General features: G+C 37.9%; 2 protein-coding genes and 1 pseudogene across 2 annotated transcripts in view; 1 reads left to right on the top strand and 2 right to left on the bottom strand.

Moving 5' to 3' along the window:
- LOC111347678 (uncharacterized) overlaps positions 1-21,364 on the top strand; it is a 724,620-nt gene that overhangs the window by 145,630 nt on the left and 557,626 nt on the right. The gene's annotated exons all lie outside the window — the stretch shown is intronic.
- LOC148737657 (uncharacterized) lies at positions 4,489-6,958 on the bottom strand (annotated as a pseudogene).
- Positions 11,154-12,123, bottom strand: LOC148737656 (uncharacterized). The gene has a single exon (XM_088747404.1). It carries the CDS (start codon positions 11,978-11,980, stop codon positions 11,423-11,425), a length of 558 nt encoding a protein of 185 aa, XP_088603530.1. The 5' UTR covers positions 11,981-12,123; the 3' UTR covers positions 11,154-11,422.

The raw sequence follows: 21,364 nt of genomic DNA, 5'->3' as shown, positions 1-21,364 counted from the left end.
AAAACCAATAGCGGAAAAAAAACCCAGGATAGAAGAAAATATGATAGCAGCCATATTTGAAACTTTTAAACTTTCTGCTTGTTCTGATTGAGACAAATCCGTGTTCGAATAATCTTCTTATCCACCCTTAGGAGCGGACATCACTAATCATAAAATATGCAAAGTTTGTCTAATACAGCTTCAATGCAAGACTACTATGTCTGGTTTCTTTGGATTTTAAAAGCCTCGGCTAATTCCTTAGCAGAGATAAAAACTTTATTCCCTCCCTCTGTCTTGCGAAATAAGCCTGATCGTATCATATGAATCTGTGCATGCGCATGCACAATAAAATAGGTTTCATTTAATTTTCAACAAATTTATTTTCATGTGAAGGTGTAGTCTGATCGTCCGGGTGAGTGTAGTCCTGAGAAGGATTGTTGTCGGTGGTAGTGACTGACGTTTCGACAACCTGTGCGGAAGTCATCATCAGAGTCAAGTGAATGATTGTTGTGGGTTCATATTCCAACTCTTTTAACTGAAAATTGTTTTTAAATCTGATAGAAATATTTCGTGGATGAGAAAAGTGTAAAACTTTGAACAGGAAGAAGCTCTTTTTTTTTTTTTTAAGAAATTTGAGGTTATAACTTCGGATATAAATACAAAGAAAGTAATAAAATAGCATCATTGAAAACAAACTTTTACATGGTGAGCGACTTTGGCCGAGTTTTTTCGCAGATCAAATTAAACTTAATTACTTTAAAGCGGCCATCCCTAAATATCGCCTGGAGGTGTGCAATATAAAAAAGTCGAAAATCCCCAAGCTTTGCCAGAATATAGGTCTCGATGAACTATTTTTAGACAAAATGCTTTAAGTTCCATAACATTTTTATTTTACGCGAACGGCGGGAAAATCGGTTTGGTGGCTTTCATATCAGAGTTCACTAGTATAGGTCCAGACTACCCACAATTTGAACGTCGGTTGAGAATAAACAAACCGGTAAATGTGACCAACGATTTTCTCAATGGAAAGAACACGTATTTACGAACAGTCTGAAGTGTTATCTGTCCAATTGTCGCGAACTAAGTTTTTGGACAATTTTTGTTATTTTCATTATTCCACTCATATAGGCGGACAAAGAAATGGGAAAAATTGAGAGGGTAAAATCGCATCTTGTGACATGGCCTGGGGTTAAACCAAGTTAGTCCAGCAAAGAACAAGGCTTCTTATTCAGAAAGATGCAATAAAATATTTGGGCTACTCAAGACTACGAAATTTTAGGACAACAAACAAAAGTAACACAGAAAAGGTATCAGGCCGTTGTGGGGCGAAAAATCGTTTTAACACTGGATAGAAAGCTAATTTAGTTCAACTTTCGTTGTTTCTATTGCTCAGGTTACCTGATATTTAAAATGTTAGCTGTTATTTCCCAAACAAAACAAGCCAAATGCAAAATCGTCCTGTACGATACGGATACAAATTGAAAATGGTAACCAACCATCAAATCAATATGTTTGCCATATTTACACTTTAATTTGAGTATTGTTAATGAATTTGTACATACCATGCATTAGCGTCAGACATAGATTGCGCATTCGGTTCACGAAATGCTGTCGTGAACTGCCTTCTGTTTCTCTCGGATTACACGACATGTGGACCCCCATGTCCTGGGCGATAATTGCAAAGCACACGTCAGTTACCACAAACACTGGCATTCTTTCCTTATAATTCTTGCTCACTTTTACCAAATGTTAATTTCTCACGCGCGTTATTTATAGTCATTTTTTATGGCCATCTTTTTTTTTTGTTCAAACTGATGGGTTCAGAGAGGGATTCAGCCTTTTCCGACAGTTACTTTTCTTTTGGAGAATTCTAAGACATCCTTTTGTTTGACAAAAAGCAGTCTCCTCTTCAAGAAAAGACAGAAGACATCGTTTAAGAAGAGAAGTTGCATCCATTGCCAACAAACACGCCGATCTTCTTTTCTTTTTGAGTTGAGGGATGCGTGAGTACTTTTCAGCACCACTGCAAAGTGTTGCGGCGTATACAGTACGGAAAGTGCATATTTACAGAGGAAAGGCACTCGCTTCTCGACAAGGCAAAGATGCCTTTGAAAAATATCAGGAAGGATCTAGTGCACAGCCCTATATTGCCACTTCTGCGATTGCAGAGTAAAGAATTCAGGCGTTACCGCCGAGCTGGGCATTGCGATCTTCGAGGAAGGCTTCCCATTTTAGTGCTAAGCAGAAGGCCTTCCTAGAAGACAAATTTAAAATAGGACACACTGGAATCATAGCAGATCCGGCAGAGGTGGCTCAGCATATAGGGTATGGAAATCATGAATATTGAGCCGCAGATCAGTCATTGCAGATGAATTCCTAGCACCCAAGCAAATGATGGTCAGTTGCCTACGGTTTCCTCCCGCAACTCTGATGCGCGCTGGCGCAGAAGTCGTCAGCGGCAGTTGGCACGAAAAGTAAAGGCCTCTTTAAAAGTGGCGGCAAAGAATGACAGCGCGAACACATCAAACAAACTATGTTAAAGGCATTTCGGCATGGAAGATGAAACAGAAAGAGGAGACCGGTTTTGGAATACCAAGATGAAGTATTCTGCGGAGAAACAATGCGTAAGGAGGGTTCGTTTTGTAAAAAATAAACCTAACTACGGGATTAGAGACCAAGAATGGTAAGAAAATCACGCTCAGTTTCCAAAGGCTCGACACTGCAGAGAAAATTTGGTCTCCGGCGAGATTTAAGGGAGAGAATTTTCTCAAGAAGCGGTACTTGGAGAAAATTCCTGAGGATGGTCGCGTGCTTCAAAGTTACACCGGCGGGTCCAACCTCGTTCCCAGGGTCTCTCATCTTCCCGCCCCCTGTAGCGAGCGAGGAGAGACCCTGGTTTAGGCTGGTCACGTGTCTCCCAGATTTTTTGGAGATTTCAAATTAGCGGTTTGAAGGAGGGGCAGATAAGTGGGATTTTCTCTCCACTTAGTCCACTTGCGAGCGTAGCTTATTGGCAATAAAAAAGAACAACATTTATGGCTGGCCGTTGAGACAATAAAAAATTTTTCCACATTTATTATGTAGGCCTTGAAAAGACGCTTGAAAAATTTTATTTCTTTCAAAACGGTGATCAGTGAAAGTCAGAGTTTTATCGAAACGGTGAGGCGATGAACAGAAATATCACAATCTGTCTCACGCATTCTGGCTATGATGCAAGGGAATCTGACAGAAGCCGTCGCGGTCTAAATTTCGTAAAAGCACCAACACAGATGAAGTCTTTGGCTGGAAAAGAGGTAAACAACTGTATCTTCGATAGTGTTTTGCCAGATTTGTTTTTTTGTTACGTCTCGACGGTCCCAGATTCTTCCTTGCCGCTTCTGAATTGCGAGTATTTTTAGAAAGGTGACAAATTTCTTTCAGAATGAGCTACCTTCGATTGACTCAGCCGCTGTCAGATATGTTTCCGAAGATGTTGTCGATGACCAGGAAAATTGGTACAGATTTATTTTTTGTGCTCGTCTAACCGATCTCTCTTTTTCTAGTACCTATTTCCTTCCAGAAGAAGAAAAATATGCGCAGGCGATTGCACGTAACTGTTCGGTTTCCTTTGTTTACATAATTTGACGTGCCAGTGTTCAATTAAGGGCCTGATTACATGAGCCGAGCTGGCCCGGTTAGCCGGGTTGATTTCTTTTGTTTTCACGCTTTGGCGAACACCAAAACAAAAGAAATCAGCCCGGCTAACCGGGCCAGACCGGCTCATGTAATCAGGCCCTTAGTCACAAAAAAACCTACGGCTGCCGGTGCTCGTTCTTATTTGATCTTTAATAAAGGTATTCAAAGGCGAAACAACATAAAAAAACTGGACGAAATGACAAGGAAGGTACAGGTCGTTGACTGTTTAACTTCTCGAAGAGTGAAGAATTAAGAAGATGAAAAATCAAGGATTTACCGTATCCCGTCGGTAAAGCGACCACAACATCTCTGCCCGAATACATCGCTTCTACACACAGGACTTGTTTGGGTCTTAAATTAAGGTTACAATACCAACTCCGACATATAGCGACTTGAAGGCTGCTATAAAACGTGGCGACCTGAACAACGATAACGTCGATTTGAAGATGACAAAGGATATGGGGCAAAAATCCAGCAAAAAAACGACTCGTCCCTAAGGAATTTTTTTTTTGCTCTCTAAACACGTGACCAGCCTAAACCAGCGTCTCTCCTCGCTCGCTCCAGGGGGCGGGAAGATAAGAGACCCTGGGAACGAGGTTGCGGCGAGTCAATTATTGTTGTCACGCAAACTACGCCGCTTCAAATTATTTATTTAGTAAAACATCAGAGGGTAACAATCTCATTTTACGTGCTGCGCTATGATCGAGAAGGATTTGGAAAAGACTCAAATTTACAAAAGCTATTGAGTTTGAATACGATCTAGCTTGACAATTAATTACGAAACTTTCATATAGCAAAAGAATGACAACCCTGAATGTAATCTGAAACAAAGTCCTGAAGGAAATATGTTTATTGATACAAGAATATATTTTAAATTTTAATCTTTATATCTTGTAGAAAGAAAAACACTGGAGTAAATAAATAGAAGTATGGTTTTACCTAAACATAACAGCTAAAAGCTTGTTAATTATTTGACTAACAATGATGTCTGATTCATCTATGCAATTATTCTATCAGTATAGAGAATTACTCATTTTAAATACAAATTTCATTTATCTATGTATACTTCATCCTGCTCTTAAAACTATCAAGCTGCAACCTTTTGTAACTTTTAGTTATTTCAAGAAATGATGTTAGAATCTGGAATAGCTTGTCTTGTGAAGTGCGCCAGCTATCAAAATACAACTTTAAGAGTAAAACTCATGATTTCCTCCTCTAGAGACTCGAAAAATAAATTATGACGATTATATTGATTTGCCTACTTTAATAGCACAACTATCAGACCCCACAGCTTGTTCTGTTTTCTTGCCGTATCTTAAATGTATATATGTAGTTGTAATTTGTCTAGAATTTTGAATCTCTTGCTTTGTAAATCTTTTTATTTTATATTTTATAATATACGTATTATACACTGCTCCCCTCGACTAGCCTTTGCTACCTGCAGGCAGTGCATATTTTTTGTAATTTTGTAAGATATCATTAATATATATCATTAAACTATCAGACTAAACTATCAATAGAAGACAAATCCATTACTAAAAGAAAAGCATTGTGTCAACATAAGCAAAATGCTGAGTCATTAGTTATTAACCCTTTGACCCCTAATAGTGACCAGCATCTAATTTCTTCTTACAATATTAACTTCAAATTAAACATAAAGTCACAAGAATGAAGGAAATAATTACTAACTAAAGGAGCTCTTGATTGTTAAACAAATTCTCCTTGTCAGCACCTTGGAAAATGTATTGAGGATAGTATGGAGAATATGCATACTGCTGTTAGCATGTCAAGGGTTTAGTGGTCAAACCTTTATGTACACAATTCCAGAAATACATTAGAGCAGAAACCCTGCCTCTAAAATGGAAGTCAATTAAAACAAAAAATTGGTTTATAAAGTTTTGTATGTAATATATCAGTGCATACCAAGTGATATCAGTGACATTACTTTTGTATTCCAACAGGTTTAACCTGTCTAGCAAACATAGCTATTTTAAACAATTTTGCACCAAATTTAAAATATTTTCTTAGTAACTTGGCATATTACTCACATTACTGGTACACAGAATTTGTTGAGAGCCTAGTTATCATTCTCATAGGAAGTGTGCCTTATTGTGCACCAACTTGACCAAGAAAAATACACTTCACATCAAATATTTTGGGAAAGTTACACTGTTACTTAAAAATTAATTCAAGTACCCTTCCCAAGCCAATGCACCCTCAAGGCGCTTACCTAGAATTTCCTTATTACCTGCAGTGCTTAATCCTCTACTATGTAAAGCTTCCTTTAAACCAGATACTGTCATCAAAGTTGGATTGATAGCTACACTTCTTACCTCAGTGGCATTGCAGAACTTTAGATGAGACCACAGTGATAAGTTATCAGCAAAGCGAGTATTGCACTGTTTACAGACAATGGGTCTTAGTGCACACATCACTGATTCTGTCGCGCCTCTGCTGCTTGCACAAGTCACCAGGTCAATACTAGACAAACAAACTTGACAACTGAGCAAATCATTTTCTTTATTTCCACCGCAATTTCAAACATTTGGTGGGTAACAGTGCCGTGGAGAACATCATTGGTAGTGTGAGGTATAAGAAGAGGGCATTGGTTGATGTTCTGGGAGGTAAAATGAACGAACATAATTACTTCGCATTACTTGCCACCATTTACCAGTGGTGGTGCTTACATTTGACTGGTTAGTTAAGGTCAAATCTTCCCTCACTCCAGAATGTTTGGCCTCTTTAGCCTGCAAAGAGACAATGCCATAACCCACCCTATACCTTGTAAACAGCAAATTTGCATGATAGGGAATGGTATATCCAACTGTCCATGTTGTGACATTAACACAACAAATGTACCAAACTTGCGGTGTACACTCTTAACTCACGTACTCGAAAATTGTCCTTAACAAATCCTGTTTTATTCTCCTCCTAGTTTTCACAATGTCTCTCTTAATTTCTGCTCTCACACACAAAAACTAATTTATCATCTCCCACGCGTCTCCTGTTACAACCCCGTGATCTAGCCTACACGTGCTTATGCAACTTTCGCATTGCATCACCTCTGAAAGCATTTCCTGTGTGCTTATGCAACTTCTGTTCAACTGGATGAAAAAAGTAAAGACACCCAGTTAAAATACATACTACACATTTCTTCCATTTCTGCAAGCTGGGCAGAATTGGTCTCTATTCTATTAAAAAGTCCCCCTGCATTCTTCAGATACTCACCTATGATAATGGTAATATCAAGCCAATGCAATGGCTTGATTGCCAATAAGCCTAACTGGTAACTTGTTACACCCATTCTAGCTTCATCACTAAAATGTTCTTTTACTCTTAAAGTCCAGTATCCCAGTCCACATCCCCCCCCCCCCAACTGATGTATGCCTTGCATAAGGAAAACTTCTCTTCTTCAGGTATTGCTTTAGGTCCACCTCTGATTTCTGCAACATCCCCTGCTTCCTAGCATGCTCCCCAACACTGTCTGTACCAGAAACCCTCAAAAGAGTCTCTATTCCCTATAGGTGTTCCCAGAGCAGAAACAAAAGGATCAAACTTTCCTCTTTCCACTGCCTCTAAGTACAGGAGATCAATATAATGTTGCCAGGCATTGATCTTACAATGCATGGGTTCTGGCCTTAACCTGTCTGGAAAATGCCCAATCCTAGGAAGACCAAACTGTTCGATGCTATTTTCAGCCGTGAACTGTAACTTTCTGGAATTTCTATTTTTTTTTCTGAAAGGTTTGGGGGAAGAGAGGCAAGAAAATTGTTTACCTTTTCAGTATTAGAGGTTCTCATTTCCTTAGTGCAAAGTTTTTCAGGTGTCATCTTTACCCACTCCAAAACTACCCCCCTAGTGTTCATGTTTCCTTTATGAACATTTGCATTTGGAGAAGGATATGTAGCTGCCTGGTTGAGTTCATTAGCAGCCCAGCTCTGCCAGGACATGCCTGCTCCTGGCTGAAATTCAACAGTGCACCCTTTATCACAAACAGTCAAAACATTACCTTAAAACACTTTCATCTCTTCAATGAGCTGCTTCCAGAGGTCATGCATTATTTGATCTTTGTCTTTTACACTTACACCTGATCACCAAAGTTCCAGCACACCATACTTCCAATTGACATTGTCAGCTCATTTGTTTTAGTAGCTCCATCATCTGAAAACTGAAAAATTAGATGACTTTCATTTTCATTGAATCAGACAAGTTTACAAGAAAGATGGGGAGCTCTCATGTGCAAATCAGTAATCATAAACACCAGGCCAGTGACTGTGCAAGAAACACCTGATGCCCCTGGGATCTGTGTGACATGACCAATGTCTAAACTTTTAACTTGTCAACATTATCATCTGAGAAACTGAGCTTGGGTAACCTTAAGTGAAATCCAATACATTTAATGTTACATAGCAGCCAGACTTCTTTTTCAGTATTAATAAAATTAACTTTGTGTTTTACAGACAAGATTTATATATTTAAGTGGCACGGACTGTTTCAGTACATCTTCTGAATATTGATAATCGTTAATGGCTCTCTCAGAAATACCCTGAAGAAATTGGCCCCTCATAGACCACTTTCATAAATGGCTGCCAGATTAATATTCTTTTGTTTAAATTTAAATTAGCCTTTCTGGCCTCGTTCTCCAGTACAAAATTCAAAAGAATACATTATCTCAAGCGAGGCCAGAAAGGCTAATTTAAATTTAAAGAAAAGAATATTAATCCAGCAGCCATTTATGAAAGTGGTCAAAGGTTTCATAGCTTGCATTGGCAGCCAAAAAATCTCATGCCCCATCCAATAGTGTACCTATCGTAGACGAGTTGTTTCGTGGAGCAGTCAGTCGAAAAGCCTGATTTTTCTTTTTCCTGCCATGGAAGTGAAAGGTCATAGCCACTCAGTATAAAGAAAATAGGTTGGGAAGCTTTATCCAATGTGAAATAAATGACTGAAAAAAGCTCTTTAGCATAGAAAAGCACACAGAGAAAATCACATGCAACGTCGTAAAGATTATAGACTTACTGGAGGTCTCTAAAGAAGTGTGGGCTCTGAAAAGGCCCTGTTTACCAGGCTAGAAAGGTGGAACTTGGGGACCAAGTTAATGCAGCGCGGGAAAAGATGCCCAATTGCGTCATAAAAGATGTGAGGTCAAGGTTTCCTAACCCTCCAGGCATTCCTTACACGGGGCATAAAAGGGAATAAGGAAATTCTCATACAGATGCCCATGTCAGGGAGAGCAATAAAATATTATAAATAACAATTGAATAAGTTCATGAAACATGTACAGTCAAAAGAAAATTAAGAGGTGGAAACCTCAATAAAACTGCATGGAAATTCCCTTGAGTAATACCTAATACTCATGAATGCTTCACTACTTAGTACCAGCAGTTGCTGTAATTATTCTTTCCTGGTTACCTCACATCTTTTACAAGACATTTGGGCGCCCATTTAAAGTTATCACACGAAGTCAGAATCACTAGTAAGCAGAATGGACATCAGTTATTTAAATTAAAAAAGGTAGATCAGATGGTTTCCCTGAATTTGAATGTTCTTGCAGTAAGCACCCTGATCTCTGCCGGAGGATTCGGAGGCCTGGCATGTTGGTACATCTGCAGAGACAATACTTCTGTATTCAAATTTTCATTCTGCAAGAGAAATAAGTCAATAAGAAAGAGTAAGCATAGCATTCAAAAGGTGCCAAAGCAATTGTGCAGAATTAACAACAGCATAACTCTTTTAACCAATTAAGAATGGCTAGTTCCATGTGCATGTTGAAGGTGTCATCCCCATAATGGATCCGCTTAGAAGCATAAAACTAATGAGAATCACTGAATGGAGAGATTCAATCCAGTATGTTTCCCTACACTGCAGAAGGTAACAGATTTTGAGTGGCTTTTTCTGTAACTGGAACATGAATTTTTTGCAACTCTTTCAAGGCCTTTACTGCAACATCGCTAATTTGGAAAAGGCAAACTTTTTCAGGCAAAGAAACGAAAACATACAATAGCATGTGCTAATTAATTACCCGCAAGTAATCATATGCATGTCTATATATTGAGGTGCCTATAATGGCTTTCCTATATGCAGCTACAGCTTCAGGTCTAGTTAAAACCTTTTGCTCATTAGGTCGCCATTCTGCTTGCACTGTGACTCTGCATGGCAATTGACATGATTTTCCTGAGTCATAAATAAAGAGATTTATAGAAAAACAAATTAATAGATCAGTATTAACAATAGCAAGTATAATGATTCAGGTTTTCCATTTTTACAGAAAATTGTGTAGTCTTTGAGTCTATGAATTATGCTATGTCTTGTCGGAATTACATAACACAATGTGTTGATAACAACAAAAATTAATAATCATAATTTTGGTTTCGTTAAATCGTTCTTTTGAAGGAGTAACCTGAGAAAAACTCTTTGTACCTTATGACTACTACACATTCTCTCAATAAACAGTCATTCAAATTACCTGTTAATGGTCAGCAACAATCAGCAGATTAGCATGAAATTCTTGCTCACCGAGTGGACTCTTCTTTGCGCAGAAGTACACATCAGAAATAAATAAACAAAGAAAAAATAGAATTACTTTAGTCACACTATAAAGGAATTTTCTGTCCTCCATACTCATATTACATCAATGGTAGGATATTATTGAGGACGCAAATGTACTGTACCTTGGGTCTCGTTTAGAAAAGTCAGCAGCTTTTTCGTCATAGGGACTTCACGGCTCACTGCTGAAGTTTCACTATCCCTACTCCAGTTTACGACTCCTAAAACTTTTTTGGTTCTAAACAGAATCAGTAAAAATAAAAATATTTTTACGAATAGCATTGAGTGTATCAAGGTTCAACATATCATACAAAGAGTTGAAAAGCATCTTACGAGAAAGAAAGGGCCGACACCGTCGTGTGTGCTGCTGATCTACTCTAATCATGCCTTGCATCTGTAATAACACACTACAGGAAGAAATGGTAGATATCAAAACATAACATTGAACACATTTCTGTACTCACAAATCTCTAAGGGTTTACAATTTGATATCAGATATTGTATGCTTAGATGTGCTAGTCAGCAGAACTTTGCAGAAGTCTACTAGATCCCATGCATCAAATTGACTGGTTGTAGAGATCCTGGCTTGCAACAAGGAAGAATTGAACAAAACTCAAGCATGCACCTTCCCTACTCTAAGACTGGTGTATAAGTATGTGGCCAAAGACAAAATAAAATTGAAATCAACTTGTATCTCTCCATTTACAACATAACCAGGGGTGTTTTGTCACTTCTTCCTGGGCAGCAGACATGGACTCATTGGAAACCCTATTCACAATGTTTGCATAACAATGATTTTTCAAGACTGTTGAAGTAATTTAAAAAAGAGGTATCTTAGAATTCAGGTAAGAGAGAAACCAAATAAAAAACTGCTCAGTCCATTTGAGGTATTTTTGTGGAGAGATCATCGTTTAACTTCCTGTAAACTGTTATTGACTGCCATTTGCTTACAAGAAGAAATACAACATAGGAGGATTAGAGAAAGTGCCTTGCCAATCTATGAAAAACAGAGGCAGATAAGTGACCAGTTACAACAAAACTCAAGAATACAGAGAGAGCGAATTTCAGAAAATTTCCAGCAGAAAACGAAAAGGTACTTACCTCAAATTTACATAGTACTTTGGAGGAGATCCTCCCATGATAGAGGAGGAGAGCCACTTGAATGAATCTCCACATACACATGAAACTGTTACGGACACAACGTGACTTTGTCGATTGAAGATTAGTAAATCGCAATCAATGAGTTTTCCATAGTAACAGCATGCTGTGGAGAGAGTGTTACAAAAAAAAAATACAGAGTTCGCAGAGCTTCCTCGCTGAAGAGATACACCATGTATATGGGGTCGTTCTCTGCTGAAGGCGCGGTGATCTGCATTCTTTGTGGTGTATGTTCTGCATGTGGAGGGGAAACTGGAGAAACAGCATCAGAGGAAGGCAAAGAAATACCCAAAGATGGAGTGGAAGACGCTAAAGGAAAAGAAAACCGTGTGGTAGATGGTGTAGAAACAAGAGAGGGGTTCGGACTAGCTGTGCTTCCAGTTGATGATAAGCTCAGTTGGCTCGATGTCAGTCCTTTCCTCTCCATTTTCTCCTCAAAGACCAACAGAAGAGCCTCCATCAGATCCGTATTCTGTGTACTTGAGGTCGTTTTTGTTAGATTTAGCGCACCTTTTGCCATTTTGACCCGTTCCTTGATGCCAAGAAGTCTGCTCTCTTGAGGAAGCTCTCTGTTGAAAGAGAACTGAAGAGCTTGATCTGTTGGACGCTTTTTCTTGCGCATAGATGGGTTATTTCAGTCAGCCATAACGCACAAAATTCACAATAAATATCCTTCGAGCAGCGACAGCTAAGAATGTTGCCGAACAACCACTAGAGTTCTGAAATTCTGGCTGCTAATCGCACTTACTTAGAGCCATTGTCAGCGATAAGATTGCGCATGCAGTATTTATGACGCCGCTAGTTTCAGTGGGAATAATCTGAAGGCTCAGCCAACCGATGTGTGCAAGGGGCTTGAGGATGTAAGCCGAAGTTACACGGCGCGAGTTTTGAAAAGACAACTGTACGACTGCATAGCCGACCGTAGCTCGCACTTTGAACGGCCGAACGATGTGTTGCTGCCAAATAAAATCCAAATAAGCTAAATTATGGGAATGAGAGTCAATAAGACTCACTATCTTCTAATTTTTGACCAAAAAAAAATACTTTTAATGTGTCTTCCATGCACACCATTTCACTTATGGTCAGACCGTTGGTCGCAATATTGGATGATTCTTTCATTTCAGCTGAAATCAAGGAGTGAAATGGCACAGAATCCTCCACCTGGACCTGGCCGTCCAAGAAAGTATAATTGTAGGGTTGATCATTGTCCAGTAGCCATTTCACCAGAGGGACTTGACAATAAATCCACTAAGGCTTCTTTGGGCAGAAAAAATTGTAAGCTATGTTATGAGTTTGACAAGAAGCAAATGAAAACCCCCTGGCAGTGTGCAGTTTGTAATATTCCCCTCTACCTTCAACTTGATCGTAATTGTTTTCAGAGGTGGCACACTGCTGAATGTGATCATTTAAGAGATTGATATATTTGAGAGCCTAAGTTTTAACATGTAATTGGGTTTTTTGTTAATTAAACTGCACTTAATTCAGACAATTATCTTTTGTTGTCATTGAGTTTGGGTGTTATGTGACACTCTATCCAGCTTGCTCATCACAAATTTTATCTTTTTTTGGTGCAACTAAACCTTAGTAAGGTGTATATTGGTAGGGGAAAATACCCTAGCATATTTTACAGAGTTTTCAACTCATTATATTGCCAATGAGGCATTTGAAAGTTGCATATGTTACATAAGTTGTAAAATGAGCATGGAAAGCGTGACAAATTGGATGTCACCTGTCAATCAAATAGAATACTGTTGAAATCTCTAAGATGTTTTAACTTAATTGCAAGACCCTAAATTTACATTCTTGAGTCTAAAATCCCCTTCAGCCACTAAACTCTCGCCCACAGGAGAGAAATATTCTCAAATTTTACTTGGTTTAGCATGGCTTTAACTGTATATATGACGTGAGAACTCTGCAGGGGGCCGCCCGTCAATCAAAAAAATTTCTTAGTTGGAAACAAAATTTTATCTTCTTAAAAACCATATAAAGTTTTGTATACTTCCTCCATTAGTTGTTTCCTGGAAATGGGTTATTTGCTAGTCACCCCAAAAAGCTCAATTAAAAACAAGTTATAATAGGGTTATGGGGTAATTTATTTCCGCATACGTTTTAAGGCACCAACTTTTTGCGAGAAGTGTTTCTTTATATGGCAAATGTGCTTCGACCATGACAAACGTAAAGTGAAAACCGAACTTTCGGACTACAATCAGGGCGTAGCGACGATTTGACGATTCGATGGCCCGGTAAATATTATGTTCGAGTAACAATGTGTTCAAAAAGTATTGTTTAATAGAAGATTTCGCGTCAAATCGAAGTTTTTTCAGAATTTTCAACATAACGCTGCGCAAATTCTGGCCTTCCAGGCAAGTAAACAACTATCTAAGCATGATGAATTTTACCGCGTGGGCTTTGTACACGTAAGAAATTCGTACGTTTTTCACTTCTAACAGCAAATCAAAAACTGTTTTGAATAAGTCTGTAGTCCCGAAATAATTCTTGGCCATTTTAGTCTTACTTCCTATTGACAGTTTCTATCTAACTTGAGATCTCTTCACTCACGGACAAATTGCATTTTGAAATATGATGATCCACGGGAGGTATAAATAAGAATAACTTCCCAGCATGGCGCGACATTTCAAATACATCATGGGTCACGGGGATAAGTTTTCTCAGTTTATAATCTCTTGGTGCGGTGTGCACAGGGAGTAATCATCATTTCTAAAGATTTCCGCCTTAGTAAGGGTCGAGAGATTATATTTAGGAAAATATTCAAATTGTCGAAAATACTATAAACGTAGCAGAATAGAGCAAGGAAATCTTCCAAGATGTAGAGACTTGAAATTGGTTGTAATAGACTCATCACAATTTTCAAAGCTCGCGGAAAAAAGGAAGAAAAAGAATTAAACATACCGTATTTCCAAAAGAAAGATCGAAGGCTTAAGAGTCTTTATTTCGTGCTTTGCAACTCAATTATGCGAATCAGTGGGTTCCACTGCCGACAATGAAAATAATATGTATCCGTTAACCGTAAACTGCCCAAAATATCATCATAGAAATCATGTGAAAGACATTTGTAAATTAATTGCCTAAATTGCCAAAAAATTATCTCTCCTTACATTTCATAATAACGAAGAAAAAGCCTCCTTTCCACAGGGTTAGGCTTTTAATTTTGCATTACTGCGCAGGACCCTGTTACGAAAAATTGATACGCTATTTCAAATGCTCCTTGACAAAATGACTGTGTCCTGAGCTCATTTCTTAATGGTAAAAGAAATGCCACCAAAGAAAGCACAAACGCCCTGTGGATTTTTAAAAAATAGAATTGGCCAATGGCTAATACATGTTGCATGGATGGATAACTAATATATCGGCTCCGCGCGATCAAACGAAATGTAATAATGCAGTGGACACGTTTGGCTCAAAGTATGAATGTCTTGCAGTATCAGTAGCTTTCCTTCTTACCCAAAACATTTCTCACCACTCGAAGATATTGATGATAACGATAATGCATTTATATCAGCAACGCAGCTGAACGCTCGTTACACAAACTAACTGCCATCGTTTGTTCACAGGTACTTGTACAACAACCAATTGGAGGACTTACCAAAAGAAATATTCATGAACAATACCAACCTAAGAGATCTGTAAGTCAAAAGGGAAGACTATTTCTCCTAATTTGAATCCTGCAGGCAATGTAAAAGGACAATGCACAGGGAAAACGAAAGTGTTGAAGAGATAGTTGTAACAGTTACTACACTGAAATTATCAGACATATTCACCAAAGTTAAAAAAAAATGTACTATTGTTTAAAATAAAATACCGATAGATAAGGCCACACTTTGTAGTCGTCAATCAGACAATCGTTATGATATCTGTATATATCAACCCAGTCCACAGGTTTTTAGCCTAGTTACCATGTACTGTAAGTACCATGTAGTACCATGCAGTCATAAAATACATTCTGCTGCATAAAATTGCCTTATGGGTAAAACCTTAGTACTCCGGACACCCCTCTAAACCGGACAGTTCCACTGGTCCCAACGGCGTCCGGTTTTGAGGAGTTCCACTGTAATTGCTCATTATTAGAATGTGTCAGAAATTTTCATCAGGAAATATAAGAAAATACACTTGCATAAATGTGCCCTCCGAAATTGAAAATAAATCATGGGTCGCGGGGATAAGTTTCCTCATTTTATGATCTCTTGGTGTGGTGTGCCAGGGGAGTAATCATCATTTATGAAGATTTAGGCCTTAGTAAGGTTCGAGAGATGATATTTAGGAAAATATTCGAATTATTGAAAATACTATAACGTGGCAGAATAGAGCAAGGAAATCATCGAAGATGTAGAGACTTGAGATCGGCTGTAATAAACTCATTACAATTTTCAACGCTCACGCAAAAAGAAAGGAAAAAAAAAAAACCTTCTTCCGTATTTCCAAAAGAAAAATCGAAAGGTTAGAGTCCTTATTTCCTGTTTTGCAACTCAATTATGCGAATTAATATGATGCTGGTGCTAAAAATGAAAAAAAAAATTATCCCGTTAACCATGAATTAGTCAAAATATCAACCGCTAGCCGTAAAAGCCATCACCCCATATAGCCACTCTTAAAAATGGACCTTCGCATTAGGGGTTAAGTGAATATCGCCCAGATCGAAAAATTCAATTATGCACAATTCTTGAAAAGCCAATGAGGTTTCGATTAACTTTAGAGTAGGAAAGATTCATGCGCAAAGTTTTAACGAAATCGATTTTTGGACTCGAAATGACCCGGACCACTTCTTCTAACTGGGTGAATTGTACATCTTTATAAAGCCGCACCTACACTGAAAACTAGGAAAGTCTAAAAAACATGCAATAGCTGAGAAAAATTCGTTCGCTACATACATCATCATAGAGTACAGATGAAAGACATTTGTAAGTTAATTGCAAAAATTGCGAAAATATGATCTTTCCTTACATTTCATAATGGCAAAGAAAAAGCCTCCTTTCCACAGGGTTAAGCTATATATTTTGCATGACTACACAGCGCCTTATTACGAAAAAATTGTTACGCTATTTCAAAGGCTCCTTGAAAAAAAGAAAGGGAAAAAGGAAAGCTTCTGAATTACACTTTTTTCTGACTCTTCAGTTACAGTGTAACCAGGATTTGGTTACCTTGTTTCCTTTTGTTACAAGTTAGTTTGAAGTTTTCTAAGCTTTTTACTTCTAAGTTTTAATTTGACGTGGGACGGTGGGAACATTCAACGTATTCGAAAGGTGTTCAATATTGAACCAGAAATATTTTGTTCAGATTTAGATGAAAACTTAAAAAAAATTGTTTAAAACCAATAGCGGAAAAAATAGGATAGAATAGAATATGGTAGGAGCCTTATCTAAAACATTCAAACTTTCAGCTTATTCCGATTTCGACAAATCCGTGTGCGCATAATGCTACTTATCCACCCTTAAAAATGAACATCACTAATCATAAAATATGCAAAGTTTGTCCAATAGAGCTTGAATGCAAGACTACTATGTCAGGTTTCTTTTGATTTTTAAAAGCTCCAGCTGATTCCTCAACAGAGATACATATTTTATTCCGGCCTCCCTGTCTTGGGAAATAAGCCTGATCGTATCATATGAATCTGTGCGTGCACAATAAAACAGCTTTTATGTAATCTTTAACAAACTATTTTCAATATACGTTTTATATGACTAATCCAATATTTCCCACTCAAAACCATTGCTGTCAATTTACTCACCCCTTATCCCCTACGCGAAATTTAGGAATTTTGTTGATCTGAAAAAAGTGCTGAAGATTTTGGAGGAGGTACAAATCCCGTGTACTAGTCCTTCCTAAATCCAGACTCCATATTCTAGTGTCTCTAAAGCACGTTTCTTTATCTCAATTAAGTAACAAAATACCATTGGTGAACACCTCAGCTCTTTTCTCTGCATATTATCACAAAATACAGGAAGGCGTTAGATAACTCACGAACCCCCTATTCTCTAAGGCCTTTATAGAGGACATCCGGTTCCTTAAAACCGTACTTGAATTTTATCATTTACTGTTGTTTATATTTCTGTTAAAATGGATTAAGGGATGCGCTAGAATTAGGGTGCAATAGGGGTCTGGTGTGTTGTTTCCATTTCGTCCTTTTTCCAAGTCTTTTCGTTGAAAATTGTTTTTAAAATCTAATAGAAATATTTTGGGGATGAGAAAAGTGTACAATATTGAACAGGAAGAAACTCCTTTTTTCAAAAAATTGAGGTGATAACTTCGGTTATAAATACAAAGAAAGTAATAAAATAGCATCATTCTAAACAAACTTGTACATGATGAGCGACTTTGGCCGAATTTTTTCTTACATCAAATGAAACTTAATTACTGAAGAGCGGCCCACCCGAAATAGCGCCTGGAGGTGTGCAATGTGATAAAATTGAAAATACCCTAGCTTTGGCAGAATATACGTCTGGATGAATTATATCTAGACAAAATACTTTAAGTTCCATTGCATTTTGATTTTACCCCAACGGCGGTAAAATCGATTTGGTGGCTCTCATGTCAGCTTCACTAGGTGTAGATAAACAATATTTGAACTTCGCTTGAGAATAAACCGAACCATAAATGTGACCAACGATTTTCTCAATGGAAAGAACGCGTATTTAGGAACAGTCTGAAGCGTTATTTGTCCAAATCCGTCGCGAACTAAGTTTTTGGGCAATTTTTGTTTTTTTTTCATTATTCCACTCATTTAGGTGGACAAAGAAATGGCAAGACATCCTTTTGTTTGAAAAAAAAGCAGTCTCCTCTTCAAGAAAGACAGAAGACATCGTTTAAGAAGAGAAGTTGCATCCATTGCCAACAAACACGCCGATCTTTTTTTCTTTTTAAGTTTAAGGATTGTGAGTACTTTTCAGCACCACTGCAAAGTGTTGCGGCGTATACAGTACGGCAAGTGCATATTTACAGAGGGAAGGCACACGCTTCTCGACAAGGCAAAGATGCCTTTGAAAAACAGCAGGAAGGATCTAGTGCACAGAACTATATTACCAATTCTGAGATTGCAGAGTAAAGAATTCAGGAGTTACCGCAGAGCTGGGCATTTTGATCTTCGAGAAAGGCTTTCCATTTTAGTGCTAAGCAGAAGGCCTTCCTAGAAGACAAATTTAAAATAGGAGAACACACTGGAATCATAGCAGATCCTGCAGAGGTGGCTCAGGATATGGGGCATGGAAATCATGAATATTGAGCCGCAGATCAGTCATTGTAGATGAATTCCTAGCACCCAAGCAAATGATGGTCAGTTGCCTAGGGTTCTCCTCCCGCAACTCTGATGCGCGCTGGCGGAGAAATCGTCAGCGGCAGTTGGCACGAAAAGTAAAGGCCTATTCAAAAGTGGCGGCAAATAATGACAGCGCGATCACATCAAACAAACTATCTTTAAGGCATTTAGGCATGGAGGACGAGACAGAGAGAGGAGACCGGTTTTGGAATACCAAGATGAAGTTTTTATACGGAGAAACAATGCGTAAGGAGGGTTCGTTTGGCAGAAAATAAATGCAACTATGGGATGAGAGACCAAGAATGGGGAGAAAATCACGCTCAGTTTCCAAAGGCTCGACAAAGCAGAGAAATTTGGTCTCCGGCGAGATTTAAGGGAGAGAAGTTTCTCAAGAAGCGGCACTTGGAGAAAATTCCTGAGGATGGTCGCGTGCTTCAAAGTTACAGCGGCGAGTCAAATATCGTTGTCACGCAAACTACGTAACTTCAAATTATTTATTCAGTAAAACATTAAAGGGTAACAACCTCATTTTACGTGCTGCGCTATGATCGAGAAGAATTTGGTAAAGACTCAAATTTACAAAAGCCACTGAATTTGAATACGATCTAGCTTAACAATTAATTAGGTAACAGCAAGACTTGCAAATGTTTGGTAAGACCTTGTCACGAAACTTTCATATAGCAAAAGAATGACAAATCTGAATGTAATTTGAAACAAAGTTCTGAAGGAAATATGTTTATTAATACAAGCAAATATTTTAAAATTTAATTTTTGTATCTTGTAGAAAGAAATACACTGGAGTAAATAAATAGAAGTATGGTTTTACCTAAACCTACCAGCTAAAAGCTTGTTTATTATTTGACTAACAATGGTGTCTGATTCGTCTATGCAATTATCCTATCAGTATAGAGAATTACTCCTTTTAAATACAAATCTCATTTATCTGTGTAATGTCAAGCCTTCTTAAAAAAAAAAAAAATAGTAATAGGAGGAGGGTGAAAAAAGCATTTGTAAAGAATCAAGTTGTTCTCAGAGCTAAAGAGATCGAATTTGTCTCAATTTATATATATTGACACAGATTATAGCTTGTTATCCTCTCTGGTGCCTTGAGATGTCAGACTAAAATGGAGATATCAGGTCAATGACAACATTGGTTTGATGAAGTGTATGTTTTAGGCCCTGGTATCATGCAGTACATGAGGAATAGATTCAAGCACATTTTCTCTCTGAAATTTGTTGTCAAATACTATGTAATTGACACTACATTTACTAAATTTTGACAGGTCCGTGAGCAACAACCATTTGAAGAAATTACCATCAGGCATTTTCAGTCTCAATACCCAGCTGAGTAGGCTGTAAGTTTGGAGTCTCTCTTAATATTGGTGTGAGAAGAACAATTCAAATCCCACCTTCAAAACAGACATTTGAATGCGTGTGTTATATTGCATATTTGATGTATATCAGTGGTCATGTCCCGAGTAAAGCCGTGCTAAACATAGACTAAGAAATTTGTTTCTAAAACAGGCATTGTATTCGTTCGCAAAAATGGATTATCGAAGAAAAATTTGTAAGGGAGTTTGTTGAGGGATCATTCTAGGGTCAACTTTACCGTTAGACCTTTTCCCTCTTCCTTAAGTAGTCTCGTTATCAAGTCAAGAATGTTCTATGTAGTTCAGTGTTCAAGGCTGTGTTTCAGTCTTCTTCTGTTTATCTATCTTTGCACGAACAAATGAAAAAGCACAAACAAACAAAAAACAAAACAAAAAAAACAAAAAAAAAAAAGACAAAAAAAAAGAAAAAGCAGCTTATATAGTGACACCTATAGTGACAACCCAGCTTAAATGAGCCAGTCATTTCACTTACAGTGCAATAACTGTAAACGATGATGTCATTTCCCTTTATTTCTTTCCAAGCGTCTATGAAACATTATCATGGTATACGCGAAATTTACAAATTATTTGGATGTGAAAAAATGTTCAAGACTTAGGAGCTAGGGGTACGAATCCCGTGTACTAGTCCTTCCTAAATCCAGACCCCCCATTCTTGTGTCTCCGAACCATGTTTCTTTAGCTCAATAAAGTAACAAAATACCAGTGGTGAACACCTCAGCTCTTTTCTCTGCACATTATCACAAAATACAGGACGGTGTTAGATAACTCACGACCCCCACCGATTCTTTAAGGCCTTTGCAGAGACTCCCGGTTCCTTATAACCGTACTTCAATTTGACTATTTACTGTTGTTTATATTTCTGTTAAACTGGATTAAGGGATGTGCTAGAATTAGGGTGCAATGGGGGTCTGGTGTGTTGTTTCTATTTTGTCCTTTTTTCAAGTCTTTTAGATGAAAATTGTTTTAATATCTGATAGAAATATTTTTTGGATGAGAAAAGTGTACAACATTGAACAGGAAGAGGCTCCTTTTTTCAGAAATTTGAAGTGATAACTTCGGATATAAATATAAAGAAAGTAATAAAATAACGTCATTCTAACCAAACTTTTACATGGTGAGCGACTTTGGCCGAGTTTTTTCGTAGATCAAATTAAACTTAATTACTTAAGAGCGACCCTCCCTAAATAGCGCCTGGAGGTGTGCAATATGAAAAAATTGAAAATCCCCTAGCCGTCTGGATAAATTATATTTAGACAAAATACTTTAAGTTCCATTGCAGTTTGATTTTTGCGCGAACGGCGGTAAAATCGATTTGGTGGCTTTCATGTCAGCTTCAGTAGGTCTAGAT

This window comes from Stylophora pistillata, chromosome 2, assembly GCF_964205215.1.
Source record: "Stylophora pistillata chromosome 2, jaStyPist1.2, whole genome shotgun sequence".
Classification (NCBI taxonomy): domain Eukaryota; kingdom Metazoa; phylum Cnidaria; class Anthozoa; order Scleractinia; family Pocilloporidae; genus Stylophora; species Stylophora pistillata.
The sequence above is the reverse complement of the archived record's forward strand: the minus strand, read 5'-3'. Positions and strand labels throughout refer to the sequence as shown.